Raw genomic sequence first — 18,898 nt, forward strand, 5'->3', positions numbered from 1 at the left:
AACATGGCCATGTCGTAATATTTGTGGAACAATATTAGATGAGCTAATGAAAAGCAGTTGTTTCTTATCTCTTCAGTATGTTATGTAAATGTTTGAGGATGAGTTTTGCCCTTTTCTCATCAATCAGTTAGTATTGTTTTTTCTTAAAAAAAAGATTCTCATTCGTCTTAACTTTCTTTTCCCTAAACTCAGTCATAATTTTACATAAGAAATATATCTATTTCTTGTACATTACTAACAATACCAAACATTTGTACTTAGTTCTGCTAGAATACTAGATATTTTTTTTTTTGTGAAGAGGACTAGCCCTGAGCTAACATCCGATGCAATCCTCCCCCCCCTTTTTTTTTCTTGAGGAAGATTGGCCCTGAGCTAACATCCGTGCCCACCTTCCTCTACTTTATATGGGACGCCGCCACAGCATGGCTTAACAAGCGGTGTGTCGGTGTGCACCCGGGATCCGAACCTCCGAACCCCAGGCCGCCAAAGCGGAGCGCAGGCACTTAACTGCTTGCGCCACCAGGCCAGCCCCTAGATATTCTTTTTTTTTTTTTTTTTTTTGTGAGGAAGATCGGCCCTGAGCTAACATCCATGCCAATCCTCCTCTTTTTGCTGAGGAAGACTGGCCCTGGGCTAACATCCATGCCCGTCCTCCTCCACTTTATATGGGACGCCACCACAGCATAGCCTGACAAGCAGTGCGTCAGTCCGTGCCCAGGATCTGAACCCGGGCCGCCAGCAGCAGAGCATGCTGACTTAACCACTACGCCACGGGGCCGGCCCTAGATATTTTTTTTTAAATTTAGTTTTTTTTTGTTGTTGCCAGTGGTTATGGATGAGATGCGAGTTTAAATATAACAGGTATTTTGTTTATATAAATATATTTATATATTTATATAAATAAATGGTGTTTACATAAATATAAAACAAGGGAGTGTTTTGGGCCGATGGAACTGTTATGTATCCTGATTGTGGTGGTTGTTACATAAGTCAATGCGTGTGTTAAAATTTGTAGAACCGTACACCAAAAAAAAAAAAAATGTCAGTTACTGTTTTATTTATTTATTTATTTATTTATTATTGATGTTTTAATAGTTTATAACATTGTGAAATTTTTGGTGGTACATTTTTGTTTGTCCATCAGCATATACATGTCTCCCTTCACCCCTTGTGCCCACCCGCTACCCCCATTGCCCCGGTAACCACACTACAGTTTTCTCTGTCCGTGTGTTGGTTTATATTCCATATATGAGTGAGATCATACGGTGTTTGTCTTTCTCTTTCTGGCTTATTTCACTTAACATAATACCCTCCAGGTCCGTCCATGTTGTTGCAAATGGGACGATTTTGTCTTTTTTTATGGCTGAGTAGTATTCCGTTATATATATATACCACATCTTCTTGATCCAATCATCAGTGGACGGACACTTGGGTTGCTTCCACTTCTTGGCTATGGTGAATAATGCTGCATTAAATTTAGTTTTTTAATGAAGTTATTTAATTCTAAAATAATTCTCTAATATGTTTTTATTTTTAGAGCTTTTTGACAACTACATGCAGCAAGATGCCCATGAATTCTTAAATTACCTGCTAAATACAATTGCTGATATTTTACAAGAAGAGCGAAAGCAGGAAAAACAAAATGGCCGTTTACCTAATGGTAATATTGACAGTGAAAATAACAACAGCACACCAGACCCAACTTGGGTTCATGAGATCTTTCAGGGAACATTAACTAATGAAACCAGATGTCTTACTTGTGAAACTGTAAGTATATCATAAAATTTTGTATAGAACAAATTTGATTCATTATATTAAAAGTTCTTTGAGGATGAGTGTGAGAGATGAGTTTGAAAGTTGTAATTCTTAGGTATAATATAAATGAATGTTAAAGATGTACTTGTCAATTGAAAGGAATCTATGCTTTTTCATAATGCTGCTTATTAACAGTGAATACTTGAGGTGATAGAAGAACACTTACCGCAGTTTGAGCTATTGGCTTTCGTTTCAAAATATGAGGCCATAGAGCCATGTTCTGGAAATTAATATCTTAGTTAAGCTCTTCAGAAGCTTATAGGTCAGGGAGTTATACTGATTGTTTTTCCTTTTCCTACAATTATGTTTATTGTTTATGGTTGGAATAAAAACTAAAGCACACTGTGTATACTCAGGGAGAGGAAAATACCTACTTTGCTGGATCCTTTGTAAAGATGAACAGTATGGAAGAAGCGTGAAAACTGATTACATGTAGGATCAGATAACCCAGCACTCCGGTTACATTCTTACCTTGTTATCTTATTTCTCGCTTGAGGAATGAAAGATTAAACTCATACTTAATGAGGCCTCCCACTATCCAATTTTGCCAGTTGAGCCAATAATGTCCTTTATAGCATTTCCTCCCCTTCAGTACAGAATCCAGTTTAGAGTTGAGTAGTAGTTTGCATTGTATATAGTTATCATGTTTTTTTTAGCCTCCTTTAATCTGGAACATTTCCATATTCTTTTTTGTCTTTTATGACATATACATTTTTAAAGAATATGTCCCCCTCCCTCCCCTCTTTTTTTTTAATCTAACGTTCCTCATATTGAGTTTGTCTGATGTTTCCTTCTAATTAGATGCGGGTTATACATTCTTGGCTGGAATAATTCATAGTTATTGCTGTGTCTTTCTCAGGGTATCACATCTAGGCACACAATATCCATCTGCCCCTCACTGGTGAAATTAATTTTGGTCTCCCATTCTAGGTGTTGTTCATTTTCTCCACTTCATGATGACTGGTTTTTATGCCCTTGTAACTAGTAGGCAGTCTTTGGGGAGACACAAAAGTCTTGTTCCTCATCGAAATCGCCTCTAAGATTTAACATCCACTGATGATATTTGCCTGATCCAGTCTTTACTATGACAATTGTACTACTAGTTTTTAATAGCATAGGAGAGTAGCATGGTCCATTGGGAAAGAGAGTTCACAAGCAAGAAAAGTAAGAGAAATATTTTATGGATGTTTGGAAGAATAACATAGTCTACTTGGTTTACTAAATCAGATAACACTGGCAGAGACTCATAAGGAACTGTCTTTTTTTTAATTAATAGACTTCAGAAAAATTGAGTGGAAAGTACAGAGAGTTCCCAAATACCTCCTCCTCACCACTTTACACTATTATTAACATCTTGCATTAGTGAGGTACATTTGTTGCAATTGATGGGCTAATATCCATATATTATTATTAACTAAAATCCATAGTTTACTTTAGGGTTGACTCTAGGTGTTGTCTGTTCCATGGTTCTATTTGTTTTGACAAATATGTAATGACATATGTCTGTCATTACAGTATCATACAGAATAGTTTCACTGCCCTAAAACTCCTTTGTGCTCCATGTATTCACCCCTCCCACCTCCCTAAACCCATGGCAACCACTGATTATTTTACTACCTCCCTAGTTTTGCCTTTTCCAGAATGTCATATAGTTGAAATCATAGAGTATGTGGCCTTTTCAGAGTTTCTTCTTTCAGTTAGCAACATATATTTATTTCCTCCATGTCTTTTCCTAGCTTGGTAGCTCATTTCTTTGTATTGCTGAATTATATTCCATTGTATGGATGTACCATAGTTATCCATTCACTTACTGAAGGACATCTAGCTTGCTTCCAAGTTTTGATAGTTATGAATAAAGCTGCTATAAACATTCACGTGCAGATTTTTGCGTGGACATAAGTTTTCAACTCCTTTGGTTAGTACAAAGAAACACAATTGCTGGATCATGTGGCATGAGTATGTTTAGTTATGTAAGAAACTGCCAAACTGTCCTCCAAAGTGGATGTACCATTTTGCATTCCCACCAGCAGTGAATGAGAGTTCCTGTTGCCCCATATCCTTGTCAGTATTTGGTGTTGTCAGTGTTGTTGATTTTAGCTATTCTAGTATGTGTGTAGTGGGATCTCGTTGTTTTAATTTGCAATTCCCTAATGACATATGATGTTGAGCATCTTTCCATATGCTTATTTGCCATCTGTATATTTTCTTTAGTGAGGTGTCTTTGGCCTATTTTTAAAATTGGGTTATTTTCCTATTGTTGAGTTTTAAGAGTTCTTTGTATATTTTGGATACTAGTCTTTTATCAGATATGTTTTTGCAAATATTTTCTCTCAGTCTGTGGCTTGTCTTCTGATTCTCGTAATAGTGTCTTTGGCAGATCAGAAGTTTTTAATGTTTTAATTTTAATATTTTAATTTTAATAAAGGTACTTCATAGAAATGCTTTTGGTGTTCTTCAAATACTTTTGATGTTGACTGAAAAGTCATTACTAAACCCAAGGTCATCTAGATTCTCTCTTATGTTAATCTTCTAGGAGTTTCATAGTTTTGCATTTTATATTTAGGACTATACTCCATTTTGAGTTAATTTTTGTGAAAGATGTAAAGTCTGTGTCCAGATTCATTTTTTTTTGCGTGTGAATGTCCAGTTGTTCCAATACCATTCATTGGAAAGACTATCCTCTCTTCATTGAATTGCCTTTGCTCCTTTGTGAAAGATCAGTTAACTATATTTGTGTGGGTCTATTTTTAGGCTCTCTCTTCTGTCCCATTGATCAATTTGTCTATTCTTTCCCCAATACCACACTGTTTTGATTACTGTAGCTTTATACTAAGTCTTGAAGCTGGGTAGTGTCAGTCCTTCAGCTTGGTTCTTCTTTAATATTGTGTTGCCTGTTCTGGGTCTTTTGCCTCTTCTTATGAACTTTAGAATCATACAAACTTTCGAAACTGATTTATTATCCACAAAATAATGTGCTGTGATTTTGGTTGGGATTGTGTTGAATCTATAGGTCAAGTTGTGAAGAATTGACATCTTGACAATATTGAGTCTTCCTGTCCATTAACATGGACTGTACATTTATTTACATCTTTTGATTTCTTTCATTAGAGTTTTGTAGTTTTCCTCATATTGATCTTGTACATGTTTTGTTAGATTTATACCTAAGCACTTTTTTTTTTTGGTCCTAATGTAAATGGTATTGTTTTCTTTCTTGCTTTCTTCTTTTTTTTTAAGCAAATAGTGATCTTTTTGGTTCAACCATGAGTGAAAAGATAGGGTCTTTAAATAGAATCATAACCCACACCAATGAGTGATCTATTGACTGTTGATTATGTGTTGATCTTTTTAACTATAACCAGGCATTTCTAGAACAAGCATTGTGAATAGTGTAATTTTAAACAATAAAGGACACAGTACTGGTAAATGAATACAATTCTCTTTTCTAAATATATTTTTATTGGCAAGCATCTTTGAGATCAAGTGAAAGAGGTGTAACTGAGTGCTTGAATACATTGACAGCCTCTGACGGTGTTTTGGGGTTAGATTAAGGATTTCTTTGGCGTGTGTTTTGTTCGTTGCTACGGCCGTCAGTTAATTGCATTAATGGCTTGATTGGGAAATGTTTGATGTTGGAAATTGGGCTCAATATTCATCTTTATTCAATCTAATCAACTTCAGTTATTTTAACATGAGTTTTATAGATGTATCTTACGAAGAAAAATTTTATCATAACTGAATTCCAAGCTTTAGGAAACATTGCCCAATTATTAGAGCACTATTTCAATTGGAATAGTAGGTATAATCAGAGAATTTGGCAGTTGATTGATGTTTGGTATAATGGAATTTGGTCTCTGTTAGAAAGTAGGTTATATAATTCAGTCTTCTTCAATGCAACAGAAAATAGGTGAATTTGCTTAGCATGTTGAGATATAGAGTGATAAGTGAAGCTGGCAAAGTAGATTTAGGACCTGTGTGGAGGTGTTTGGGATGCCATGCTAAGGCCTTTGAAGTTTGTTTTGTAGACTGGGGGATGATGGGGAATGAGGATTAAAATTTTTTTTGTTTTTTTTTTCGGCTGAGGAAGATTTGCCCCGACCTAACATCTGTTGCCAGTCTTCCTCTTTTTGCTTGAGGAAGAGTCTCCCTGAGCTAACATCTGTGCCAGTCTTCCTCTATTTTGTATGTGGGTCGCCGCCTCAGCATGGCCTTGGACAAGTGGTGTAGGTTGGTGCCAGAGACCTGAACCTGGGCCGCTAAAACAGAGCACACCAAGCTTAACCACTAGGCCATGGGGCCAGCCCTGGGGATTAAATGTTTTTGAAGGAGAAAGTGATATCAGCCATTCTTGTTAGTGCTCAAATGTTATTAATTTGATTTGTAGTGGATGGATAGTGATCCTTCCGCCCTTTCTTCACTAGATCCTCCTATGACCTGTAATATATATTTGCAGATAGTCTCCCAAGAATTAAGGGTATAACTTGAGAATATTTCCTCAAAATCTAAACCATCATCTTGCAGATTCATTAAATGATTATTAGTACTATGTCTTTATCAAACTAAGCTAGAGGGATGAAATTCAGAATTTCTCAAGAGTGAACATATATCATTTCTTCATTTAGTTTTGCACAAATATTTAAGTACCAACTATGCCAGGTAGAAGATGGGTAGAGGTTGGCAGAAGATGAATAAGACAAAGTTTCTGACCTCAGGATACTCATCGGGTAGTGCAGACTGATCAATAAATAGTCAGACAATTCCAGTAGAATGTGGTATGGTTCAGGTAAACACAAGATGCCATGGGAGCCGGAGAATAGTAGACCTAATCCAGGTGGGAGTGGGAAAGTTTGTGAAGGTTTGGGGTGGGCTTCTTGGAAGAGACAGTGCTTGTATGGCAGATTTTAGTAATGCAGTTGTTAATATCTCAGCTGGGTAGGAGGCTGGTTTCTGTAACAACACCCTCTGTTGGTGTTCTCTGTTCTGTGATGGTTCCTTCTTGATCTCATCCCTTGGCTTTTCTTCTTCTCGTTATTCTTTAAGTGTAGGTGTCCTCCAGGGTTTCATTTTTGGCTGCTTCTCACTCTGCATTGGGAGGCTCATATTCACTTTCATTACCACTTGTGCTGATGATTTCCCAGTCCAGGTCTCCCACCTAGACTTCACTGATCTTTAGACTCGTATCTCCAGATCCTGGGTGTGACCTGACATTAGGACATAGCAAGCAGTCCAGCAACAACCAGAAGTGTTTACACTTTTAAAAGTTAAATACTGCCCCAGTTGGTCATCACCTGACACCAACACAATTGTCAGTATAAACACAGTAACTCAGATATATCCAAATGATCCAGAATATCCTTATGTCAATTTTTTATGTTATCATAAAGATAAAAATTTAAAATGAAGACCCCTGAGGTAGTGTCTGAGACCACAAATCTCACTTTGAGAAACACCAGATTCTTCAGTCTTTCTCTTTAGCCTACATGTAAGGCCCTGCCTGATCTGACTTTGGCCTACCTCTACCATACTATGTCTTATCACCCTGCTCACTTTCCTATCAAAGTGGGCTATTTATCTTTCCTTACACACATCATGTTCTCTTTTCTCTGAGTTGCCTTTCTTCCCCCTCTTTTTCACTGAATCTATTGAGACCCAGATGAGTTATCTTGTAGTGCACTAGATACCTTGTACACATAGTATTCCTGTTTACTCATATTTGCATAGATCTGTAATTTATATAGCCACATAATCTATCATAAATTAATGATACTTGAGCTTATAACATTGATGTGGTATTGACAGAGGAAGGCATTTACTCAACTGGGTGTAGAGTTGTGGGTGAGAGGCACAGGGGAACTGAGTCAGACCTGTCTTTTATTGCATGCTCACCTTGGGCATGGAGTCATTGAAGGAATACTAGGAAATTGTTGTCTAAAGTTCTGTCCCAATCCAATTCAAATGAATAAGTAATAACTTTATTTTTTATAACATTTACCTGTAAGTCAAACAGAGCTTTATGTTAGATTTTTTTGGAGAAATAAAAGAAGGTCATAAATGAAGATTATAATTTGGCATTGTGGGCTAAGTTATTTTCTTAAATGATATAACAGTGCAGGTGTCATGTCCTTTGCCAAGCATTCTCATTAAGTCTTGGCGTATGTTTTTATAAGAATTAGTGTCTATGGTACAGTTTGTTTCATGCTTTACAGTAACACCAAGATTTTGGAAAGTGATGGAATTGCGCATCATACCAGCCTCTGCCAGTCCTCAGCTCTAGGTGTGCATGGTGCTGTCCCTCTACGTATGATGAGAGTCACTTACTCAGCGTCCTTTTGGATAATCCTACTCAAGTAGTTTTCAACTTAGGAAAAAGAATTCTTCATATACTTACTACTAATAATAGAATGCATTTAATTCTATCGTTTTGGAACAGTGATTTACTGATATTTAAAGAAATCAAAGGTAATTTCCTATTTTTACAGATAAGCAGCAAAGATGAAGATTTTTTAGACCTTTCTGTTGACGTGGAACAAAACACATCAATTACTCACTGCTTAAGGTAAGTGTACAGTTATTTATTTTGAAATTTCATGAATATCTTTGGTTTAGAATATTTTTAAATGAGTACATGATTTTCTGGTATAGACAAAATAAATTTATTTTGAATTTTACACAGGGGTTTTAGCAACACAGAAACTCTATGCAGTGAATACAAATATTACTGTGAAGAATGTCGCAGCAAACAGGAAGCACACAAACGGTAATTTAGTGTTTTTGGAATTTTTTAGTGATTCTTTGGTAATGGATGTTGTAGGTGGTTTTTCCAGCTGAAAGTGATCTATGAAAATTTACAATGAGTAAAACTTCTTAATTTTATCACGAATGGTTAAGACTCATTAAGTAGTTACTAGATAAACAGTAGTCAGCTCTGGACCCTTGGGTGATTTTTCTATGTTCAGTGATTCTTTAATTATCCTAAGCCAGTGCCATTAAAACGTTTGTCTTCGAAGCTCTCCTGATTATGTAAACTTTTTTCTTGGTGAGGGAGGATGAGGGGGCAAGTACTTTCCTCACCCCTACCCTGTTTCTGCTATTCCTACCTAGGATTTTGTACCTTCTCTTAGTATATTATTATAAGGACTAGATTTGGGTATCAACAAATGGAATCATCATCATCATCCTTATTATTTTACTTTTTATTTTGGAACAATCTCAAACTCAGAGAAAAGTTGCATGAACAGTACCAAGAATGTTTTGTTTTACCCTAAACCGTTTGAAAGTAGGGTCCTGATATGATGTCCCATGATCCTGGACACTTGAGTAGCTATTTACTATCAACAAGAAAGTTTTCCTATGTAGTGTATCCGTTCAGATCAGGAAAGTAACACTGACATGTTACCGTTATCATAGACCTTATTTTATCATCATCAGATGTCCCAATAATGTACTTTATAGAAAAAAGGATCCAGGCCAGAATCACACATAACATTTAGTATTCATGTCTCTTTAGTCTTTTTACATTTTGAATAATTCCTTAGTCTTTTCTTGACTTCAATAATCTTGACACTTTAAGAAATAACAAATTATTTTGTAGAATTGTTCCTCTTTGAGGAACATGTTCTCATGAAACATGTTCACGCTCATGTTTTCTTATGATTAGGTTCAGGTTATGTATTTTGGGCAGGAATCTCACTGAAGTGATGCTGTGTTCTTCTCATTGTATCCTCTTAAGCGGCACACGATTCTGATATGTCTCATGTATTAGGGGTTCCCAAGACCACTCCTGGATTTGGTGATGCCCTGGAAGGACTTGCAGAACTCAGCATATAGTTGTGCTCACAGCTAAGATTTATTGCATAGAAAGGTAGCAAAGCACAGTCAGCAAAGGGGAAAGCCAGGCAAGCCTCCAAGAGTCCTATCTCAGTGGAGTCACACAAGACACTTAATTCCTCCAACATCAAATGCGACAACATGGGAGAAGTGTTGTCTACCAGGGACGCTCATTATAGATTCAGTGTCCAAGGTTTTAATTGGGGGCTGGTCGTGTAGGCACCCTCTGCCTAGCACATAGAAAATTCCAGACCCCCAGAAGGAAAGTAGGTGTTCAGCATAAACCATATTGTTTGCATGAACAATTTAGGCACATTGAGACACACTTATCATTTAGGAAATGGTGGGAACGCTCCCCAAATCCAAGTTCCCAGATGTTTCCCAAGGATCATCCCTGCAAGCTGGCCTTTGTAAGGCTAGTGTGAAGCTTGCTGTGTTCTCTCTTTTCTGCACATCCCTGCTGGTGCTGTTATCTGTGAACACTAGAGTAAGGTGATGTCTCCCAGCGTTCTTCACTGTTAAGCTATGCTTTTCCTCATTTGTAATTCATAAGTATTTTGTGTGGAGGTATTTTGAGATTGTAGACATCCCCATTCCTCATCAAACTTGCAGTTATTTTCATTTTTTAAATCTCAGTTTAGACTCAGGGAGTCCTGTTTTATTCAGTGGGTTATGATCCATTATCATTGTTATTTATTTTCATGTTCAGATTATCCCTGGTTTAGCCAGCAGGAGCCCCTTCAAGCGGGCTCCTGTGTCTCTTTGACATGTCCCATCATTCTTGAGCACTTCTCTACTTTCTGGTAGAACAAGATGTTCCAGGCTCATTTTGTACTTTCCTTGTCTCCACCCTGGGACCAGCCATTTCTCCAAGGAGCCCGGGTTCCTTTTAGGGGGAGAATGATGTTTAGAAACCAGGACCTTGGTATAGGTGTACTCATTGTTATGGGGATGTCACTGTTCCTGAGCCCCCTTTGTGAACAGAGGGTGTTTGTGTGTGTGTATACACATATGCATATTTACATGTGTATTATCTTATCTGTTGATCTGTCTATATTGGAAAACCATGAACTCACGATATCTCCAATTCAGCCAACACCATAGGATTCATTCTAGTTTTCCCCTTTTTAATGTGTGTAATTTCCTTCTTTGAAGTAAAAATTGGCTCCCCTTATCTTTATATATTCGCTTATTTCGTCAGTGCCCCCGTGGGTAACCAGTCTTATCACCCCCCTCCCCTGCGTACACACACACGATTCTGTCTCATCCGGGCGTGCTCCTTACTCTGCTTGGGCTTCCCCTCTCCCCTGCCTGCACAGATGTCTCCCTTATATCGCCCCATCTAATGGTTAAACTGAAATGTTCATGAAGGGAAGTGGAAGAACTTAGATTTTTAAATGATTATATTTTTGTTTTGGTTTTGGACCCAGATGTATCTACTAAGAAGGGAGGTGTTTTTGGGAATGGACACAGGTGATCAAAACAGATTACTCAGTTTTCCCTTTCATTAGTGCAGACTACTCTGGAGCACCTCAGATAAGCGTGAGGGCTGATGGTATTAGATTAATCCTGAAAATATCATAAAAATTACCTAAGACTGTTGGTTAAGGAAGTTAGAGTTAAGGACTATATGTAGCTAAGAGGAATGCAACTCAAACTTTTTTGGCTACAAGGAGGAAGGCCCATCTGTGAGCACATAGAATGACAAGTAACCATACATGAGTAATTGGGAATTGTCTACAGAGTCAAGCTCTTTGTTTTAAAGACATCCATGAGATTTTAATATATTATTTAATATTAGATCTTTTATTAAATTACATGAAGAATATATGTTTTTTGTAAAGAAATTAGCAAATATAGATAGGTATAAATCAATTAAGAATCATTATTCATAAAAGAGTTAACATTTTTGTATATATGCTAGATTTTTATTTATTTATTTATGTTTTTGGTGAGGAAGATTAGCCCTGAGCTAACATTCATTGCCAGTCCTCCTCTTTTTGCTGGGGAAGATTGGCCCTGAGCTAACATCTGTGCCCATCTTCCTCTACTTTATATGTGGGACACAGCATGGCTTGATAAGTGGTGTGTAGGTCTGCGCCTGGGATCCAAACCTGCAAATCCCAGCCCGATGAAGCAGAGCACACGAACTTAACCACTATGCCACCAGGCTGGCCACTATGACCTAGATTTTTTTTTTTTTAATATTTATTTGTTTATTTATTTAGTGTGTGTGTGTGTGTGTCTGTGTGTGTCTGTGTGTGTGTGAGGAAGATCAGCCCTGAGCCAACATCCGTGCCAGTCCTCCTCTGTTTGCTGAGGAAGACTGGCCCTGAGCTAACATCCGTGCCCATCTTCCTCCACTTTATATGGGACGCTGACACAGCATGGCTCGACAAGTGGTGTGTCGGTGCACGGCCGGGATCCAAACCCGGGCCGTCAGCAACGGAGCGCGTGCACTCAATCACTATGCCATGGGGCCGGCCCTGACCTAGATTTTTTAAATGCATATGTATGTACACATGTAATTCTTGAAATGGAATCAAACTTTCTATCCAGTTTTGTAACTTTTTCACTTAATAAATTATAAACTATTTCAAAATATTTCAATGAAAATATGCTTTTATATCATTCTTAAGAGGTGCTGCATAGTATTTTTTGTATGGATATATCATAATCTACCAATCGTCTAAATCGAATGGTTTAGATTGTTGCCATATTTTCACTGTTGTGGTGCTCTGATGAACATGTTTTGTATGTATATACACACACACATACACTCACACCACACATATTTTCAGACAGTTTTTAGAGTACTTCCTTAGGTAAATTATGTGTAAGTTCATGAGCAATACAGCAATACAGAAAATTATCTATTTTCTACTAGGGTCTAGTATCAATCCTTTTGATAACTTCCGGTGTGCTACTGGGCAAGTCATTTAGTCTTTTTGGGTCTCACTTTGGGTCTCACTTCTCACTTTAGACGTCGACTTCTAAGGTCCCTACCAGCTCTAAAAGTCTATAGTTTTAGTCTAAGGATAACAGAATAAACATGTGTTGGATATAGAGATCATAGTTCTTACTAAAGAAACAAAAATCAATTTGAATTAAAAAGGTTTCTATCTGGATGAAGGACAAAAATCACATGATCATCTCAGTGGATGCAGAAAAAGCATTTGACAGAATTCAACACCCTTTCATGATGAAAACACTCAGCAAACTAGGAATAGAAAGAAATTACCTCAACATATTGAAGGCCATGTATGAAAAGCCCACAGCTAACATCATACGCAATGGTGGAAAAACTGAAAGCGTTTCTTCTAAGATGAGGAACAAGACAAGGATGCCTATTCTTGCCACTTTTTTTCAACATAGTACTGGACGTCTTAGCCAGAGTAATTAGGCAAGAAAAAGAAATAAAAGGCATCCAAATCAGAAAGGAAGAGGTCTCATTATCTCTGTTCACAGATGACATGATCTTATATATAGAAAACCCTAAAGATTAAAGGAAAAACACCTTGTTAGAACTAATAAATTCAGCAAAGGTGCGGGATACAAAATCAGCACTCAAAAACCAGTTGTATTTCTGTACACTAACAATGAACAATCTGAAAAGAAAATTAAGGAAATAATCCCCATTTACAATAGCATCAAAGAGAATAAAATACTTGAGAATAAATTTAACCAAGGAAGTGAAAGACTTGTACACTAAAAACTATCAAGTGTTTGTGAAAGAAATTGAAGAAGCCACATACAAATAAATGGAAAGATTTCCTGTGTTCCTGAATTGGAAGTCTTAATATTGTTAAAATGGCCATACTACCCAAAGCCATCTACAGATTGAATGCAATCCCTATCAAAATCTCAATGGCATTTTTTGGAGAAATAGAAGAAAACCATCCAAAATTCATATGGGGATTCTTAAAGGACTCTGAATAGCCAAAACAGTCTTGAGAAAGAAAAACAAAGCTGGAAGCCTCACACTTCCTAACATATTACAAAGCGACAGTAATCAAAACTGTGTGGTACTGGCATAAAGACAGACATACAGACCAATGGAACAGATTAGAGAGCCCAGAATTAAACCCTCGCTTATGTGGTCAAATAATCTTCAACAAGTGTGCCAAGGCTACACAATAGAGAAAGGAAAGTCTCTTCAACAAATGTTGTTGGGAAAACTGGATATCCACATGTAAAAGAATGAAGTTGGACCCTTATCTTATACCATATATAAAAATTAACTCAAAATGGATTAAAGAGCTAAACATAAAACCTGAAACTATAAAACTCTTAGAAAAAAACATAGGAGAAAAGCTTCATGATACTGAATTTGGCAATGATGTCTTGAATATAACACCAGAAGCACAAGCAGCAAAAGCGAAAATAGACAAATGGGACTATATTAAACTCAAAAACTTACGCTCAGCAAAGGAAACAGTAAACGGAGTGAAAAGGCGTGAGTGGAAGAAAATATTTGCAGAATATTTACAGAATGGTAGAAAATATTTGAAAATCAGATATCTAATAAGAGGTTACTATCCAAAATGTTAAAAGAACTCCTATGCTCAACAAAAACCAAATCGCCTGATTAAAAAATGGGCAAAGACTTGAATAGACGTTCCTCCAAAGAAGACATACAAATAGCCAGTAAGCACATGAAATGATGCTCTACATTACCAATTATCAGGGAAATACAATTCAAAACCACAATAAGATGTAAACTCACACCAGTTACCATGGCCACTATCAAAAAAAGAGAACAAGTGTTGGTGAGGATGTGGAGAAATTGGAACCCTTGTGTGCTGTTGGTGGGAATGTAAAATGGTTCAGCTACTGTAATGGAAAACAGTATGGAGGTTCTTCAAAATATTAAAAATAGAACTACTATATGATCCAGCATTCTCACTTCTAGGTATATATCCAAAAGAATTGAAAACAGGATCTCAAAGAGATACATGCACTTCCATGTTCATTGCTGCACTCTTCACAATAACTAAGAGGTGGAAGCAACTTAAATGTCCATTGACAGATGAGTGGATAAAGAAAATGTGGTATATACGTACAATGGGATATTATTCAGCCTTAAAAAAGAGGGAAATCCTGCCATGTGCTACAGCATGGATGAACCTTGAGCACATTATGTTAAGTGAAGTGAGCCAGTCACAAAAAGACAAATACTGTATGATTCCAGTTATCAGAGGAATCTAAGGTAGTCATATTGTTAGAAAGTAAAATGGTGGTTGCTAGGGAGGGGAACAAGGGAATTGTTCAATGGAATGAGTTTCAGTTTGCAAGATGAACAAGTTCTAGAGATCTCTTGCACAACAATGTGCTTATAGCTAACACTACTGTACTGTACACTTAATAAGGGTTAGGATGGTAAAGTTTATGTTACTTGTTTTTTACCATAATAAAAAAAATGCATGTGGTTCGACTTGCATTCATAATATATCTATGTTTGTATTAATATTAAGACAGCGTCTTCTTTTACAAAAAGGTTTCAATCTGGGAACACTGAGGAATGATTTCTGGAAATGATTACTAATGTGCCATAAAATAAGTGTGCCATGATCAAGTGAATTTGCTATATAATAGAATTTCTTTTAGTTATTTATTCATGCTTTATATTGTAGACTCTGAGAAGGTCCACAGAATAGAAGAAATTTATCTTTTCATCTAGCTTTTTCCAGAATTTATTTGCACATAGACTCCTTTTCTGTAGCATGCCTATTGAACTATATATGGCACTGTCCAGGAAAAATACCAGCTCAGTAAATGTGAATGTAACAATCAGATACTTCTATCCAGCAGGAGGATACAGCATATGGGTAAAAGTGGAGTGATGTCCCTGGGGAATTGGAATGAGGAAGGATTTGATGGCTGTGTTTCAGGTAGTGTTTTCTTGTCCTCTGGGCATTGGGGTGGGAGTGGTGCCCAAGATTTTAAAGAGCAATATTTCTGTCACTCCTCTGTCACTTAGAGTGGGATCTGATGATGAGTGACAGTGGACTGGGAGCTGAGCCAACCTGCCTGGCTCCTTGCCTACACATCCTTCCTCTCTCTTTACTTCCTGTGCTCTGTCTGTGCCATATTCAGCTTAGCCCACTTCTAGAATCAATCCTGTCTTTACTAGACATTGAAGACTCATGCAAAGCCCAGGTGACTCAGCATCAAGTTGTCATGGTCACATGTCCATCTCTATCTGCCCTAGATCTAGTAATCAAGAGTCTTCCTGTTTCTGAAATCAAGTCCTTCCCTTTTGATCCATTTTCATAACTAGATCAGTATCTTACTCCTTATCCAGGTCTTGTCATGGTTACCTATATAGTAAATATCATGGCAGGATCTTTTCAGCAAGAGGAATTTGCCTCGTAGTCGATATCCCCAACCACTCCTTGCACACACACCTTATCTTAGTCCATTCAGGCTGCTACAAAAAAATGCTGTAGACTGGGTGGATTATAAACAACAGAAATTTATTTCTGACAACTCTGGAGGCTGGGAAGTCCAAGATCAAGGCACCAGCATGTCGCGTTCTGGTGAGGGCCCTCCTCCTGGTTCATAGCCAGTGCCTTCTCACCGTGTCCTCACGTGGTGGAATGGTGCTAGCAAGGTCTCTGGTGCCTTTTTTATATAGACAGTGATCCCCTTCACGAGGGCTCCACCCTCATGACCTAAGCACCTCCCAAAGACCCCACTTACTGATACCATCACGTTGGGCATTTGGATTTCAGCGTATGAATTTTAAAGGGGGACGTCAAGATGCGGATCCTAGCACTCACCATTATAGTCCTGAATCTGACCTGTGTTTCTGCTTAGTCTGGGTCCTTCTGTCTTTTGACAGGTTGATGGTGCCTGGTTGCATACCTGGCAGCATCTCCAGATAGTGCCTATGCTCTGTGCCATCTGCTGGGTGGGACGCTCCGTGGACCTCAACCATCCACTGACCTGTCCTTCATTTGTAACCCATGCTGGAGGTCAGGTTCCCTCATCTTGTCTGACTTCCCTCTCAGCGCTCACGTCTCAGTCACCTAGTATCTTCCTCACATCTAGTCATAGCATTATATTCCCCTCTCACCCCTCAGCGCACTTGCCCCAGTTAGTCCTTGTTGACATTACAATTTAAAAGAGCAGAATTTTATATATGTACAGTTATTAAGTTTTTCTGTGTGGTCAAGACTTCTCTACTAACAGAATTTTAGTTTTCATGTGCTTGTGCTGGGATATTAAATTTCTCTGTGGCAGAGTTGGCAAATTAGTGCCCTCTGGGCCAAATTCAGTCTGTGGACCTCTTTGCTTGGTTCACGCAGTTTATACAAATGGGAAATTTTACTTAAAAAAATGGTTTCTGGCTATTGGAAAAAAAAAAAAATCAAAGCAGCAGACCACGGTGGAATCCTGGGCCTGCATTCCATGGTGGGTGGGGTCAGCTGCCTGCGGCTGAGTAGCCAGCATTCTGGTTAGGGAGTGGTGCAGACTGTGTCGGCTCTCCCACCCCACTCCTTTGGAGTGCTTTCACTTCTGGCTCTTCTTTAGAGGATGCCCCTTGAGCTACTGCAGAAGGAAGTTTCTGTGAATTTCTTTCACCTCTGGCCTTTGTGCCTATGACTGACAGGTGAAAAGTGAAAGCCCAGCTGCCTTGCTGTGGTGGAGAGACATCTGCAGTGAAATTCAGTCCCGGGTTCCCCTGTGGGCCTAGGCTGAGGCTGTGCAGCGTGGGGTTTTGCCTGAGATGGAACCCCTCCCTGGCTCCCTCCCCTTCCCCTCCCTGCTTCCCTCACTCCGCCCAGGGAGCACTACTTTGATAAATGTCGGGCACGTGACTTCGTGTCTCCGTGTGCTTCTGGGGAATAGGACCCAAAATAGGGAAGATGTGCTGTGCTCCCTCCTCATCATAACCCCACTCTCTCTCGTTATAGTGGCTGCCGCAGTCATTGAGTCTGTAACGTGGTATATAATATGGACAGTAAACTTTTGCTAAGAAAATAATATCTGTAGTCTACTCATTCCTGGTCTCATGGCTGAATACTTTGACTAGGTTGGAAGAGGACATGCTTGTTTTTAAAAATCACGTTGTTAATCAGCATAAGTTTTCTGCAGAGATCTAAAATTTGTAGAAAATTTGAGGTGAGGATGCTTTTCTTTAGAAGGAAAAATACACTATAAATTAATGATTGTAAATGCACTTTACATATTTATTACTTTATTAATTTAGGAGTATAATCTTTCCATTTCACTTTTAGAAAGAACTTGAGAAAAAAATCATCAATTCATTTAGTATAACTATTCTTTCATCACCAAATGGGGTTTGTATATCGCTGGCTTAAATTTGCTATGTATTGTTGATGATTTTCACGTCTGAAATATGAGGAATATTAGTCTGTAATTTTACTTGTAATACCATTGTCAGCTTTTGGTGTTGGGTTTATGCTGGGCTAAAAAATGAGTTGGGGATCATTCCCTCTTTTATGAAAGAGTTTGTATCAGATAGGTATTCTTTCTTAAATGCTTGGTAGAATTCATCAGTGATGCTATTTTGTTTGTTTCCTTTGAAACAGGAAAAAGTCCTGTTTGTTTCCTTTGAAAAGGAGATTTTTGATTACAAATAGATACAAAACTATTTAGATTTTTTATTATTTCTTCTGTTTTGGTAAATTGTGTTTTTTAAAGGAATTTGTCCATTTCATCTAAATTATCTAATATCATAATGTTATTCATTATATTCCCTTATTTTTTTGTTGTTTTTAATTTTTTTAACTTATTTTGAAATGATTATAGATTCACAGAAGGTTCTAAAAATGGTACAGAGATGGTAAGGAGAGGTCCCGTGCACCACTTTCACTTAGCATCTCCCACAGGTAACATCTTACATAACTAGACTACAGTAGCAAGGCCAGGAAATTGGCATTCATGCAATCCGTAGACTTATTCAGATTTCACCAGTTTTACATGTACTCGTGTGTGTGTGTGTGTGTCTATGTCTATGTAGTTCTGTCAATTGTATCATATGTAGATTTGTGTAACACCACAACAGTAAAGGTACAGAACTGTCCTGTCTCCCTTGTGCGTGATCTCCCCTGTGCCTGATACATAGGCACACACAACACCCTGCTGCTCCCATTCCTAACACTAGTGTCCCTTCCATCTCTGCAATTTTGTCATTTTGAGAATGTTCTATAAATGGAATCATGCAGTATATGACCTTTTGAGATTGGCTTTCTTCACTCAACATAATCCCCTGAGGCCTGTTCGTCATTGC

The 18,898-nt window shown here is 37.9% G+C and overlaps 1 protein-coding gene across 1 annotated transcript in view; it reads left to right on the plus strand.

The window, feature by feature from the left end:
• The window catches only part of USP12 (ubiquitin specific peptidase 12), a 99,753-nt gene that overhangs the window by 67,676 nt on the left and 13,179 nt on the right, over window positions 1–18,898 (plus strand). The window contains exons 4-6 of the mRNA XM_087436274.1: window positions 1,538–1,767; window positions 8,292–8,368; window positions 8,486–8,569. Of these exons, the coding sequence (XP_087292400.1) occupies window positions 1,538–1,767; window positions 8,292–8,368; window positions 8,486–8,569 (391 nt within the window). The remainder of the gene's footprint in view (window positions 1–1,537; window positions 1,768–8,291; window positions 8,369–8,485; window positions 8,570–18,898) is intronic.

Source organism: Ceratotherium simum, chromosome 10 (genome assembly GCF_057802395.1).
Source record: "Ceratotherium simum simum isolate JZ-2026a chromosome 10, ASM5780239v1, whole genome shotgun sequence".
NCBI classification, from domain to species: Eukaryota; Metazoa; Chordata; class Mammalia; order Perissodactyla; family Rhinocerotidae; genus Ceratotherium; species Ceratotherium simum.